This window comes from Cyprinodon tularosa, unplaced genomic scaffold (genome assembly GCF_016077235.1).
Source record: "Cyprinodon tularosa strain WSP-4 unplaced genomic scaffold, ASM1607723v1 ctg410, whole genome shotgun sequence".
NCBI lineage: Eukaryota > Metazoa > Chordata > Actinopteri > Cyprinodontiformes > Cyprinodontidae > Cyprinodon > Cyprinodon tularosa.
Window position 1 is genome coordinate 86,775 of NW_024039131.1, and position 16,092 is coordinate 102,866.

The following is a 16,092-nucleotide window of genomic DNA, read 5'->3' on the forward strand; positions in this document are numbered from 1 at the left end:
GAAAAAAGTGTACAAGCAAGAGAGATAACCGCACCCTGGAGAGGATTGTGAAACAAAACCCATTCAAAAATGTGGGGGAGATTCACAAAGAGTGGACTGCAGCTGGAGTGAGTGCTTCAAGAACCACCACACACAGACGTATGAAAGACATGGGTTTCTGCTGTCGCATTCCTTGTGTCAAGCCACTCTTGAATCACAGACAGCGTCAGAAGCGTCTTGCCTGGGCTAAAGAGAAACAGGACTGGACTGCTGGTGAGTGGTCCAAAGTCATGTTCTCTGATGAAAGTAAATTTTGTATTTCCTTTGGAAATCAAGGTCCCAGAGTCTGGAGGAAAAGAAGAGAGGCACTTCATCCACGTTGCTTGAAGTCCAGTGTAAAGTTTCCACAGTCAGTGATGGTTTGGGGTGCCATGTCATCTGCTGGTGTTGGTCCATTGTGTTTTCTGAGGTCCAGGGTCAACGCAGCCACATACCAGGAAGTTTTAGAGCACTTCATGCTTCCTGCAGCTGACCAACTTTTTGGAGATGCAGATTTCATTTTCCAACAGGACTTGGCACCTGCACACAGTGCCAAAGCTACCAGTACCTGGTTGAAGGACCATGGTATCCCTGTTCTTAATTGGCCAGCAAACTCTCCTGACCTTAACCCCATAGAAAATCTATGGGGTATTGTGAAGAAGAAGATGCAATACACCAGACCCAACAATTCAGAAGAGCTAAAAGCCACTATTAGAGCAACCTGGGCTATCATAACACCTGAGCAGTGCCACAGACTGATCGACTCCATGCCACGCCGCATTGCTGCAGTAATACAGGCCAAAGGAGGCCCAACTAAATACTGAGTGCTGTACATGCTCATACTTTTCATGTTCATACTTTTCAGTTGGCCAACATTTCTATAAATCCTTTGTTTTTATTGGTCTTCAGTAATATTCTAATTTTCTGATATGATGAATTTGAGATTTTCATTTGTTGTCATTTGTAATCATCAAAATTAAAAATAAACATCTGAAATATATGAGTTTGTATGTAATGTATGAATATAATATACAAGTTTCACTTTTTAAATGGAATTACTGAAATCAATCTACTTTTTCATGATATTCTAATTTTATGACCAGCACCTGTAACCAGCAGAAACAACTCCATTTCCATTGGTTAAACATGGAGCAGCTCTGGTGAGAGGGATTCAGACGGATAGAGAGAAACAAAGCACACCGACTACACCAGGCATCCTCAAACTCGGCCCTCAAGGGCCGCTGTCCTGCAGGTTTTAGAGGATTCCTTGCTCCAGCACAGCTGCTTTTAATTGAAAGCTGATTAACAGGCTTTTGCTCTGCAATCATTGTAATCAGCTGTGCTAAAGCAGGGAAACCTCTAAAACCTGCAGGACAGCGGCCCTCGAGGACCGAGTTTGGGGATGCCTGGACTACACCCTTGGCACCATTACATGCTGCTCTCCATTGTTTACTTTCCTGATTTCTGTTGCACTGGTGACATCATCAACCCAGCATGATGATGTCACCAGAAACAGCAGTGGGGGGGTCAGAGGCAGCGCAGCTGCCAGTGAGGGGTTAGATCAGCTTTTTATGCCAATGGGCAGGAAGCCGTTCAATGCAGTGAGGAATGCTCTGATCTTTATATTGGAGAAACCAAATAACCTCTCCACAGACGCATGGCCCAACACAGAAGAGCGCCCTCCTCTGGACAAGACTCTGCGGTACATCTACACCTTATGGACAGAGAACGTTCTTTGGAGGACCAGAATGCTCACATTTTGGACAAAGAAGACAGGTGGTTTAAGAGGGGCGTGAAAGAAGCCATCTATGTTAAGAAAGAAAAAACAACCTTAAAGGGGAACACTGTTTTTTTTTTGTTTTTTTTTTTACATTGGGCCCTTGATTTTACGTCATTACATCATGTTCTACTCGCCCATATGAGTTTTGTGTCATTTGGGGCTGTTCTGAAGATATTTGGTTTTGTTATATCCAAGTAACATCTTCCTATGGACAAACAACTTGAAGGAACAAACTAAACTGTTCATAATTTATCATTTATGGTACGCCAGCATTCATAACATGTAGGCAAGTCACTATCCCCCAGACATCCGGGGTTATATTTTTTATATTTATATGTTTTAAAAACAAAGCGGAGTGTGTATGACATCATCCGCGCTCGCCCGCTACCGTTCATTCATCCTGTCTGCTGAACTACTGCTAGTTTTACTCACATACCTGGAAGATGTCTAGTGATCTTAGTAGATCTTTTAGGAGTGATTCTGCTGTTCTTCCATGCTTGTTTTTACAACACTCGGGCTTACGTAGTAGACCTAGTACAGGTGCTGGTCATAAAATTAGAATATCATGAAAAAGTAGATTGATTTCAGTAATTCCATTTAAAAAGTGAAACTTGTATATTATATTCATACATTACATACAAACTCATATATTTCAGATGTTTATTTTGTTTAATTTTGATGATTACAAATGACAACAAATGAAAATCTCAAATTCATCATATCAGAAAATTAGAATATTGTGAAAAGGTTCAAAATTGATGGCCCCTGGTGCCACACTCTAATCAGCTAATTAACTCAAACCACCTGCAAAAGCCTTTAAATGGTCTTTCAGTCTAGTTCTATAGGCTACACAATCATGGGGAAGACTGCTGACTTGACAGTTGTCCAAAAGACGACCATCGACACCTTGCACAAGGAGGGCAAGACACAAAAGGTCATCGCTAAAGAGGCTGGCTGTTCACAGAGCTCAGTGTCCAAGCACATTAATAGAGAGGCGAAGGGAAGGAAAAGATGTGGTCGAAAAAAGTGTACAAGCAAGAGAGATAACCGCACCCTGGAGAGGATTGTGAAACAAAACCCATTCAAAAATGTGGGGGAGATTCACAAAGAGTGGACTGCAGCTGGAGTGAGTGCTTCAAGAACCACCACACACAGACGTATGAAAGACATGGGTTTCTGCTGTCGCATTCCTTGTGTCAAGCCACTCTTGAATCACAGACAGCGTCAGAAGCGTCTTGCCTGGGCTAAAGAGAAACAGGACTGGACTGCTGGTGAGTGGTCCAAAGTCATGTTCTCTGATGAAAGTAAATTTTGCATTTCCTTTGGAAATCAAGGTCCCAGAGTCTGGAGGAAAAGAAGAGAGGCACTTCATCCACGTTGCTTGAAGTCCAGTGTAAAGTTTCCACAGTCAGTGATGGTTTGGGGTGCCATGTCATCTGCTGGTGTTGGTCCATTGTGTTTTCTGAGGTCCAGGGTCAACGCAGCCACATACCAGGAAGTTTTAGAGCACTTCATGCTTCCTGCAGCTGACCAACTTTTTGGAGATGCAGATTTCATTTTCCAACAGGACTTGGCACCTGCACACAGTGCCAAAGCTACCAGTACCTGGTTGAAGGACCATGGTATCCCTTTTCTTAATTGGCCAGCAAACTCTCCTGACCTTAACCCCATAGAAAATCTATGGGGTATTGTGAAGAAGAAGATGCAATACACCAGACCCAACAATTCAGAAGAGCTAAAAGCCACTATTAGAGCAACCTGGGCTATCATAACACCTGAGCAGTGCCACAGACTGATCGACTCCATGCCACGCCGCATTGCTGCAGTAATACAGGCCAAAGGAGGCCCAACTAAATACTGAGTGCTGTACATGCTCATACTTTTCATGTTCATACTTTTCAGTTGGCCAACATTTCTATAAATCCTTTGTTTTTATTGGTCTTCAGTAATATTCTAATTTTCTGATATGATGAATTTGAGATTTTCATTTGTTGTCATCAAAATTAAACAAAATAAACATCTGAAATATATGAGTTTGTATGTAATGTATGAATATAATATACAAGTTTCACTTTTTAAATGGAATTACTGAAATCAATCTACTTTTTCATAATATTCTAATTTTATGACCAGCACCTGTATGTGTGTGTGTGTGTCTGGCTGGCTTCGTGTAAGTGTGGACATTACGCAGCAGCAGTAACTGTCATGTCTGTGTAATAACCAAAGCCAGTAAAACCGCATTATAGAAGTCTTGGTGATGGTTGCTGTGTGATGCTTGAAGGTAGTTTGTTTAATCCACATTGTGTATTCGTGTTGTGTTTCACATTTGAGATGCATGCGTTTGACTGACCTCCCCCCCCCCCCGGAAATCGTTCCCAGTCCGAGCCCGACTGAGGACTAAAGGTCAATTTATACTTCTGACGCTTAGTCTCTGCAACCGTCACCTCAAAAAAATCTTGACTACATGTCGACCCATACCAACCTCAAGCGGAAGTTCGCAGACAAAAAGCAGCTGTGATTGGTCCTTGGTATGCCTTTCCGGCTATCTGTGTGGATGTTCTTCTCGATTCTGTGCTGGGGCGCACCAATTTTAAAAACCAAACAGTAATAACAGCAATGAATAACCAGGACGAACGGGTGATCTAGGAGGTTCAGAAGTACAACCACTTATAAGATGCCTTAGACATGTTTTGGAAAATAAACACTGCCGCCGGCACTGCCGAAGAAGTTCTCGTGACCAGCCGCCGAAGTTCTCGCGAGTTCTCGAATAGGCTCCCCCTTGCGCTTTGGCGGTGTTGGAATATATTGCCACAATGGAGCCAAATCAATTTGATGAACCACATCAAACCCTGCCCCACCCCTTTTGACAAAGGGAACAAAAGAACATTCTGGCACAGCCAGCTCACGCATGGGATAATCAGCCGACAAGAAGGCTGGAATCCCAACAGGAAACACCCCTACGTCATTCAGGTTTTAAATCAAAGCGCGGAAAGGAAATCGGTCTCTTTTCCCTTGGTTTCATCGCCTGCAAGGGGAGGCCCGTTTCACGTGAAATAAGACATGAAATAAGACACTACCTCTAGTTTTTCTAATAGTGTGTAGCATAGATGTTAGATTTCTATAATCCTGAATTATTAGAATAAAGTTTAACTTGCAGTTTTTTGTAATTCATATACGAATAGTTTATCACTCAGGCCAGATCCACCCTCTGTTTATTCACACTATTATCAAAAGAGATAAATATTTCTTTGATTAATAATTAATAGCGCTGCTGAAAACCTAGCCTGGGTCATTAAATGGGAATATCTGGATTTTAATAGCCGATCCAGGAACCATCCAGAGGTGAAACTAAGAACACTAAATTGATTTCACCTCCGATTTTGAATAAGTTAAATAATTAACTACAAATCCAGTTCTAGTTAATAATTTATTCATTATCTGCAGGATATAATTTTGCTCAACAGGAAACTGCTGTGTGTCCCTAGAAATTCCAGACCGACTTGCAGAAGCATACCAGCAAACCTGGTTCGTGACCAGACGCAAGCGACATCTGATGTGTGCGGTTGCAGAAGTATAATCCGCCCTTAACCCTGTGGCTTATAACAGCATTACCCTTACAGCATGAGGCCTGAAGTCTAAACGACTTTATCATTTAATCTGATATGCACATTATTTATTAGAGCAAAACTTCATATGGCATAATTGTTCTGACTGTTCTCTCCATATTACAAAGGTCATGGTAAATGAGGAGAAGGGGGGTTTATTTTCATTTTTAATAGGGGATGTAGACAAACACGCAATACCTCCAGCGTTTTTGGTTTTGATGATTTTTAGCGACAACGCTAACAAGGTTTATAGGTCTAAATCAGATTGGTTACAACTCTTGCCTTAGCTGGAGAACAACATTGTGTTCTCTACTTTTTGCAAAGAGCAGAAGCAGGCATGTAATTCGCCATTTGACTGGAAACCCCCCATTTGCAAAAAGAAAAAAGCCTCATAAAACCTTGCTATCGCCATGCTAACATGAGCCCGCCTCGCTATCGCCATGTTAACATGAGCCCGCCTCGCTATCGCCATGTCAACATGAGCCCGCCTCGCTATCGCCATGTTAAAATAAGCCCACCTGACTATCACAATGCTAACATGAGCCCACCTCGCTATTGCCATGCTAATATGAACCCACCTTGCTATACCCATGTTAAAATTATCCTGTCTTGCCATTTTTTTTGTGCATTGGTCATACTTAAAAAGGATTAAGAACAGCGTCTACAGAGACCCTGACATCTGATTGGCTGCTTCACATTGAGCAGACAAGACAATCTTCACATTTTCCAGTGACTCTGAGGTAAACCTTTTTCTTCGATTGATTAAGCAATCCCTAATTTGATCTTTAATCCTCAATTAATCACTGTAAACTGCTCATGTTGCCAATGCCATTTCAAAAATTCCTATCGAAGGATTTTGTTACCAGTCAGCACCACCTTCCCAGATACAAAGATGAGGAGGACGATGCGAGGCTTCACCATCCGGTAGATGAGTCCTGGGAATAACTCCGGCTCATAACTATGAAGAGAACAATCAGCACCGTTAGAGGTTCACCAATAAACAAAATGTACCATACAGTGCAGGTATTCAGTGAGGAAATAAAATCAGGTTTTGGCACAATTACAGGGGGTACAATTCTATAACTCTCATACCTGGGATGCCCCTGCCCAATAAAAAAAGAGACTAGATATTACTGAGGTCTTATAAGCAAGTAAAGTTTCAAATGACCAAAACCGTGACTTTAGACACACTCTAGTTAAAACAGAATAGAATTCAACATCATTGTCATGACACTGTTACAAGTACAAAGCAACTAGATCTGAGGTGAGCTAGAACCAGCCACACAAAGCACTCTGTGATGATGGGGATGAGGGTAGTCCTTGAGTCAGGATGGGTTGGAGTTCTTGGTGATCAGGACAATGGCGGTGGACCTCAGGCAAATCGGTACATCAGCGGGGGCCAGGGACAAGTTGATGTCCGCCAGCACTCCTGCCAGCTCCCTAGAGCACACTCTGACATGTCCAGGGATGCCATCAGCACCTGCAGCCTTGTGGGCTTTAATCCTTCTCAGGACTGATCCTGCGGTCCTTCAGCAGGAGGCGACCCTCCAGGTTCATCCAGGGCTTCTGGTTGGGGTACATGGTGATGCATTTGAAGGTGGTGAGGCCGTCTAAGGGGATGGAGATGTGGTCCAGTACAGATGATGAATAGTGATCCAAGTCTGGGGGGTGGAAAGTATTCCAATCTGTATACCTGAATCGGTCTTGGAGCGCACTTTTACTGTTCTCAGGGTAGGTTTCACACATTGGATGAATGGCGAGTACTCAGGTGTGAGGAACAGGGAGAGATGGTCTGAGTGTCCAACGTGGGGGAGGGGTGTCGCCTTCTAAGCTCCAGCCAGGTTGGAGTATACCTCTCGTCTCCTCTGGTGTGGCAGGAGACATGTTGGTGGAATTTGGGGAGGACTGCTTCAAGCTGGAGTGGTTGAAGTCAACTGCAACAATAAAAGAAGCCTCGGGGTGTTTGGTGTTTGCTAATGGCCGCATAAACTTTGTTCAACCGCATCCAGGGGGTATGCACAGCAGTGAGGATGATAGAAGTGAATTCCCTTGGGATGTAATAAGGTCTACAATTGACCATTAAAATCTCCACATTCTTTGAGCAGTGTCTCTTGGCAGTAGCAGAGTCTGTGCACCAAGCTTGGTTAATATACACCTCTCACAAAAATTAAAGGAACACTTTGAAAACAGATCTCAATGGAGAAAAAATGATGCTGTTTATTTATCTGGACTGGGTGATGTGTTAGGAACAAAATTATGGCACATCATTTGAAGGAAATGAAAATTATCAACCTACAGAGGGCTGAATTCAAAGACACCCCAGAAATTATCTTCTCCCAGATCTGGACCTGGGCATTACTGAGCTCTTGGACAGTCTGAGGTGCAACCTGGTGTCGTCGGATGGATCGAAACAATGTCCCAGAGGTCTTCTATTGGATTTAGGTCAGGTGAGCTTGGAGGCCAATCAATGGTATCAATTCCTTCATCCTCCAGGAACTGCCTGCATACTCTCGCCACGTGAGGCCGGGCATTGTGTGCACCAGGAGGAGCCCAGAACCCACTGCACCAGCATAGGGTCTGACAATGGCTGCAAAGATTTCATCCCGATACTTAATGGCAGTTAGGGTCCATGCTCCATGCTTACTCTGCCTTTGTTTACATTCTCGTCGCCGTCTGCATGCACTTCCGCCCAGCCAGTGGGCAGCCTCCGGTGTTCTGGAGATCTCTGGGCGATTTATTGGTGGGTGATAAATCTGTCAAAATTGTTGCTCCAAATGTCCAGAAGATCATGTCTGCTGTAGGACAGCAACGTAGTGCAGTTCTGGACAAAAACTCCGGTGAGGAATAGATAAAAAAAAAAACACTAAATAGCAGATTCTGGAGAGATGCTGCACCTCGTGTTTTAGAAGCACCGCCATCTCGGTCGAATAGATATGTTAATAGATAAGTAGATATTTAAGTCACCGAGTCAAAGCTACATCTACACTGTTGTGGTCAAATTCAGCAGCTGCATCCTCTTAAGGCCAGATTTGTCTGCCAATTAGTTCAGATTGGAAGACTCCTTCGTATGCGGCAGACAAACGCAGCTTTCTTTTGAAGGACAGGTCCGCTGTATCCTCCATAGCCTTGGGTATGCTGTGATTCATTGAGAGTCCAAACAAGCCAGCTGCTCCATTCTCGGACGAAAAAAGGAAATGGTGATGAACAGCTTTATATTTATTTATATATATATATATATATATTATATATATATATATATATATATATATATACTCGGTGACTTAAATACCTACTTATCTATTAACATATCTATTCGACCGAGAATAGATATGTTAGTTTTATCTAGTAAGGTTTTATCTGTCACTGTGTAAACGGGTTTGGCTGACATTTAAGCTCAGATTCCAATATCTCTGCAGTGTGGGTACTATGAATCTGATATCTGAGAGGACATTATATATATATATATATATATATATATATATATATATATATATATATATACACACACACACACACACGCGTATGTGAATAATTTCCTCTTAAATGAATGAAAATATTTATTTTAAATAGTTATTGAGTCAGATATGTGGAGAGTGATGCTTGATTTATTGAAAGGTTTTATCTGTCACTGTGTAAACGGGTTTGGCTGACATTTAAGCTCAGATTCCAATATCTCTGCAGTGTGGGTACTATGAATCTGATATCTGAGAGGACAGTACTGCTGCTGAAGCTCCTCAGAAATTAAATTGGCACCAGACCAGTGAGAAGGTCAGCATCCATTCTTCACATGACGTATGAGTTACTGGTCACAGTTGGGCGGGGACCTACAGAATATGCAGCCACCGAAATCGAACACAGCACTCTTCATTTTCAAAGTGCTCACAGTTTTTCTCATTGTCTTCTGCTCATCTGGGACCGGATTGTGGGGACAGCAACTTCAGTAGAGACAAAGAGATTTCCCCTTTCCCAGACACCTCCTCAAGCTTCTCTTGAACAAGTACAATGGTCCCCCTCCAGCCAAGAGACATAGTTTCTCCAGCATGTCCTGGGCCATCCTCTAGGCCTACTCCCGGTGGGATGTGCCTGGAACACCCTTTTTGGAGACCTATAGGGGGCATCCAGAACAGATGTCCGAGCCTCTTCAGCTGTCTCCTCTTGATGAGGAGGAAAAGTGGCTGTACTCTGAGCCTCTTCGGATGACAAAACTCCTTTCCCTTTAAGAAAGTATCTGGCCACCCTGGGGAAAGCTAATTTCAGCAGATTCTACCCATTCTTTCAGGCATATTTCATGACCCTTGGTTAGGGTAGGGTTCATAGACAGACAGGTAAATCGAGAACTTAACTAGTACAGCTCCCTCTTCACCACAACAGACCGGTGCAACAGCCACAACGATCTGTATCTCAATCCTCCCCTCACTCATGAACAGGACCCTAAGATACTTTAACTCCTCCACTTGAAGCAGAAACTCTCCTCCAGCCTGAAGGGGACAAGGCCCATTTTTCTGGTCGAGACCCATGGCATCTTTGTTTGCACTCGGATATCATCATCTCAGTCCTCCATTGCTCTACTCACTTTTTGGCCTTTCTATCAGTAATGATCATGTGGAACTGTCACTACTTTTAGTACATATCTGGATGTGGATGATCACTACAGTGAGTCAGTATTAGCTTACCTTAGTCCAACAATCAATACCAGTGTTCGGCAGTCATCACTCTACTTCCTGCAAATTCTCAGGTCTCGTTCTTACTGGACTCTCCTGGACATTCTCAGAATTTATTCATCTTTGTAGGTAGCAATTGCTAACATGAGATCATTTCAGTCACTCCTGACTGTATTAAATAATAATTTTCTCACCTTACTCACCTTCGCTGACAACAAGAGGCTAATGTTTAAGGCAGAAAATTTCAGTTGGTACCTGCTGAACTGTTGGTGGGTGAGAACCAGCCCTTCCAGTCTGATGGGAAAGCAAACGTCACAACTGGCCACCATGTTCTGAATTTTAAAGTCGAGAAAACGGGCAGGGAAGCCAAGTTTCTGGACCACTCGGGCGTATTTCCGTGCTGCCAGGCGGGACTGCTCCTCACTGTGGGCGCCCAAGCAAACCAAAGTGTTTTAGGACTTGTTCTCTTAACTTTGGACCATTTATGAGGGATTTCCTTTGAGTCAATGCAACTGGTTTTCCTTAGATAGAAAACTTTGAATCAACTTGATGATCTGGTGAACTGTAAAGTGCCTTGAGATGACATGTTGTGAGTTGGTGCTATATAAATGAACTGAATTGAATTCATGAGAAACATCTAAAAAAAAAGGAAAACATTAATGAACAAATCTGACAACAGTAACTAACAGAGCTGCTGTTCTTCCATCAACTTTCATGGCTAAGAAAAAATATGCTGGTGAAGATTCTCAGTCATCCAGGTCATAGTCATTCAAAAGAAGTTAAAAAAGTTAAAAACAATCCACTGGACTTTGTTTTCCAAGTTTGAATACATGTCGTTTCCCATCCAGGAAGCTTTCTCACTACAAATGTCTGTAGTAGCGTTGAGTTCCAGGCTTTATAGAGTGGACCACACAAAAGCCTTGTTATGGCTCTGAAAACATGCAAACTGAACCAAAAACACAGGTCCACGCTTAGTAATGGGGTCTGTGAGGTCATTGTTAGCCTGGAATACCCGATACTAGTCTATGCATCTGAAAATGAGTGGTAAGCGTCATTGTTGGCCTGGCTGACCAGGAAAGATGTTTTGGTCCCCTGCATGGCGATGAGGATTGAGATAATAGTGGGAGGGAATCAACTCTATCACTCTATCAACCTTAAACAAAGGGGCTGAACTCAGATTTCAGTTTTCAAAAACCTACAATGCAGCAATAGAGTTGATTCCTTCCCGCTATCATCTCAACCCCAAACCCCATGCAAAGGACCAAAGCATCTCGTCTGGTCAGCCAGGCCAACAATGACCCTAAAGACTGGTTACCATGGTGGCGCTCCAAGGCAGCAGCCAAGAGCAGCTCCTCTCAACAATTTCACAAAATATGCTGCTTAAAATTATGCAAACTAGACATCAAACCAGCATCTATGATTGCCAACACCTGCTGGAGCTACAGCCACAAAATGTTTTAAATAATGACATTTTTGACTGTTTAAAAAGCTGCGGAGTGCTATGGTAGGATGTCAACAAAACAACAATAACGGATGGAGATGTGCAAGACTGAGAAAGCTAGGCTGCAGAGGGAGACTAACTGTGAAGCTAAAGAGAAATCCCCACAGACCACTGCTTCCATCAATCCTGCTCTCCAACGTCCGCTCGTTGAGAAAAAAAATAAAAAATAAAAAATAAAAAGGATAATCTCTGACTGGAACCCTCTTCAAAAAAGGAGATATTTAGCTGCAGTGCCATCATTCTGACCGTCTTGGCTGCATCCAGCTATATATCAGACTGTGCTGTTGGCCCAGGGGGGCTGCTGCTGTACCGCGCCGATAGAAACAAAGAGTCTGAGTGAATGGAGGTTCCTCTGAGACTGTTCCCAGGCAACCTTCGGCATCTAGAGATGAAGCACTGCCCTCTGCAGGTGAAAATGAGGAGAGCACTCTAGATGCTTCCCTGCCAAATGCTGAAACATCCCCAGCCGGCTCTTCCCGGCCCCCTCCCGCTTCCACACCTTCTCCATCATCATCCGTTGCTGCTAAACCTGCCGATGGCAGCACTGCTGCTTCAACCACGTCAGCCTCTTCAACCCAGGGGGCTACCACCCTCACAGCATTGTCATCCTTTCTCCCCTCTGCCAGGAGAAGCGAGTGCTTCAGGAGCTGGAGGCAGTAGTAGTAGCAGCTCAACAACAACTGCTGCTTAATTATCAAGGCTGCACTTTAAGAAATGAAATTGTCAAGAGAGCTGTTCTAAATGAAATTTCTTTTCGTCTACACTTGTGTATACAAAATGACAAAATAGTGACAAAAGTATTTTTAGACCAGTATCGGGTATTGCAGGCAAACAACAACCTCGTCTTCCCCATTACCAAGGGGTGGACCTGTTTTTTGCGGTTCGATTTGCATGTTTTCTAAGCCATAACAAGGCTTTTGTTTGGTCCACTTTATAAACCTGGAACTCAACATTAGTCCAGAAATTTTGAAATGAGAAGTCCAGTTATTTGTGTTTAAGATAAGAAAATTAGCAGTATCCATCCAGACTGAGTTACACAGGGCATCAGACAGTCAGGCTCTACTAAAGCTAAATGATCTCTGGTCTAAGAAAGAGCAGACCAATCACAGTGCGGTAGGCGAGCCCATAATGCAGAAAGGCGTTTCTGTAACCATAACAGTCAAGATTGCAATGTAGCAATGTTCTGATGGCAATCATTATGTCTTTAAAAACCAGATTATATCATAAATATGCTAGACAAGCTTTTGTTTGTGTGTCACATCTGCAGTTACCCGATTGGTTTTAAACTGTTTTCGCTGAAGCAGTTAGTCCAGTCATTGAAATAGTGCTCTACATGCTTATTTCCAGACTGATATGCCATGTTAAATTAGTCTGGCTGGCCGAGTTAAATAAAAATATAAATCATGGCTATGGCTGTTTTATAACTTTAAGTTTAGCATTTACAGGTTCAGTTGTTTATTACATATTCAAATGATCCTACTTTCATAAATTGATATAATTAGTTCTAAATCCAGTTCCACCTTTAACATCCAACCTTATCCACAGACTGACCTCTTGGCTCCTGTACAGACCATCTTCCCTGAGCTGAAGATCAGTGCTGTTGTTCGAGGCTCACGAATCCTCATGATGACAGCTGCAAAGCGCTGACAGCAGGTGGGTGAAAAGAAAGTAGGATTAGAGAGTGGATAGTAGAGAAAGGGAACATGGCAGGATTTTCTAACCCTGGTCCTCAGGGTCCTTCATGCTTTAGATGTGTCTCTACTCAAGCACACCTGATTCAAACGGTTGCATTACTTCCTCAGCAGCTATCAGATACTGCAAAAGCTTGTTAATCACCTTTTATTCAGGTCAGGTTTGTGAACTAAACATGGACTAATAGGATGCTCCCTGTGGACCAGGGTAAAGAACACTGGAATGGAAGAATATCAGAGCTGTGTACCTTCGGATTGTACTCAGCATTTCTCGCCTGCAGGGCAATGAACTTTAGATCCAGGGGACATCCCAGGTTTACAGTCGAGACAATGTTTCTGCACAAAGAGAAAAGATGGTGAGACAGTGAGCAAGAGAGCAACGCATTCCGGAAAAGTAGAAACGCTGTGAAACCAAACCATTTTAACTGCTGAACATTTTGGAAATTGACTGGCTGAAAGAGGCTCAGGTCTGGACCACTGAGTGCCCACTATGACCAGAACACCATCGCATGAATTTAAGAGCGTCTACCTTGTATGTTAGCCAAGCTACTGCCTTCAACACCTTCACCCACAGATGAACTGAAATAATCTCATCCATGAGGTCAGTTCTGGAAGTTCTGCCCCTTAATCCCCTCAAATGAGACGAACATAGAGATCTATCTATTGGTCGGAATTTAGAGACATACCCAATTTTAATCATATTTATAACATTCACAATAGAAATCTGAATTGCGCATTATCATATACAGTAAATAAGTATTTGAGAGGTCAAACATTTTCTGTAGCTTTTCTCACAGGTTTTGGCCCACTTCTCAGATCTTTTCTAGATCCGAGTTTGAGCTCCCTCCAAAAATTCTCTATTGGGTTCAGGTCTGGAGACTGGCTAGTCCACGTCAGAACCTTGATCTGCTTCTTCCAGAGCCACTCCTTGGTTATCCTGGCTGTTTGCTTTGGGTCATTGTGATGCTGGAAGACCCAGCCTCCACCCATCTTTCCGTGAAAGTTTAAAAAACAATCCACTGGACTTGGTTTCCAATGACGGAGAATCATCAGCATATTCAACCCATCTTCATTGCTCTAACTGAGGGAAGGAGGTTGTTCCTCAGAATCTGGCAATACATGGCCCCAGTCATCCTCTCCTTTATGCAGTGCAGTCGCCCTGTCCAATGTGCAGAAATACAGCCACCTTTACAGCAGGGACAGTGTTTCTTCTTCCTCAAAACCTGGCGAGGGGAATTAAGACCAAAAACTTCTACCTTTGTCTAGTCCAATCACAGAACATCCACCCATGACTCCTCTGAAACATCCATATGATCCAGAGGATCATGCCTTTAGGCAATAGTTTCTTATCTTTATAAAATGTGTATTAGGAGTTATGCTGGCCTTATTTTGTAGGGACGACTTTTATTTTGAAGTGTTGTAAAAAGGAAAGTAGGAAGTAGATGTGCTTAAGCTGCATTAGAAATTACAAAACAGCAGGCATGTGAAGAGTGCTAATGCAGGAGAAACTGAAGAAATAACCCATTGTCTCAACCCAAAACCAATGCTTTTATGTCCAATATCATTGTTTAATAGTCAAGTTAGTTCTTTAGTGTAAAATTCTGTTAAGATGTTAAGAGTTGAAGGGAATTTATTTGGTTAAAATGCATGCTAGTCTAGAACTTTATTAACAACAGTACTTTATGTTTAGCAAATTGTATTTTCTTTGGGGGTTTCTGGTAGTTTCATTCTTATCGCGTAATTTAATCTTATTTGAACTGTGGATTTATTATGAAGATGCCAAATAAATTCTTCATGTCATGAATGATTGAGAGTTTAGCTCACCATCTAGTTGCTCCACCTCAATGGAGGACAGTACTGGAACCTTGTGTGTGTTACCCACGGTAACCATGAAATCAGTGGTGCTAGCTTTCCAATCAACGACCCCGTAGCCCCGACCAATCGGCGACCCCGTGGCCTCGACAAATCGGGGAACCTGTTGTCTCGACCAATCAGTCCCGTGGCATTGCGATGGAGACAAAGCTTTCAGTCTGGTAGTTTATGCGTCCAATAATACCAGGTTCTGGACAGACGGTAGCTCCTGGAGCAGGTGGTGGTACCGGTACGCCGCCATTATTCTGTTTACTGCGTCATCTGCACCATGACTTGTTGGGGAAATGGAGGTCCGTCAGGTTTAGTTAAAAAGATCAGAGGAAGCGGCCAGCAGATGGAAGCTCCTATTGAATGAGGAAAGAGACCGAACTCTACAGACTTTAAAGTTTGCTCCCAACAGACGTTTTTATGACCATCCAGTTATTCCCAGTGTTTCTATTTTTCCCATGTTGAGCTTCAGCTTTTGACATTAAAAGATAATAATCCAGCAACATTCCTGAACTTACTGTAACTGCGGGATGATTCCAGACTTCTCTGTTACGGGGGTCATTGGGGTCATGGGGGTCATGGGGGTCATAGGACAGAAAGGGGAAGCTCTGCTCTCTGGCCCCAGATTAGCAGGTCCCTGCTGAAGAGGCCCTGCAGCTGAATCCGGTGGCTCGTTATCCAGACATATGCCACTGTCCTCCAGAACGTCCAGCGCAGCGTTCTGAGCTGTGGCTGCTTCAGCTGCGAGGAGAAAGACAGAAACAACACAATGGTTCAGGTTTATATACACAAACAACCAGAATTCAGATTTAAAATGTTGGTCTGATTTTAAAGCTTCATCAATCCTCCTCTGATCCATCCATCATGGGCAACACCTTCCACCCTCTGCACCAGACTGTAGCAGAGCTGAGCAGCTCCTTTAGTCAAAGACTTTCACACCCCATTTGGAAAAACACATCCTTTAGCTCATCCACAG

General features: G+C 43.1%; 1 protein-coding gene across 1 annotated transcript in view; it reads right to left on the minus strand.

The window, feature by feature from the left end:
- The window catches only part of tbpl2 (TATA box binding protein like 2), a 38,313-nt gene that overhangs the window by 1,267 nt on the left and 20,954 nt on the right, over positions 1-16,092 (minus strand). The window contains exons 3-7 of the mRNA XM_038298648.1: positions 15,635-15,857; positions 13,505-13,592; positions 13,117-13,208; positions 10,320-10,487; positions 6,267-6,361 (exon numbers count right to left, since the gene is read on the minus strand). Coding sequence (XP_038154576.1) covers positions 6,267-6,361; positions 10,320-10,487; positions 13,117-13,208; positions 13,505-13,592; positions 15,635-15,857 — 666 coding nt within the window. The remainder of the gene's footprint in view (positions 1-6,266; positions 6,362-10,319; positions 10,488-13,116; positions 13,209-13,504; positions 13,593-15,634; positions 15,858-16,092) is intronic.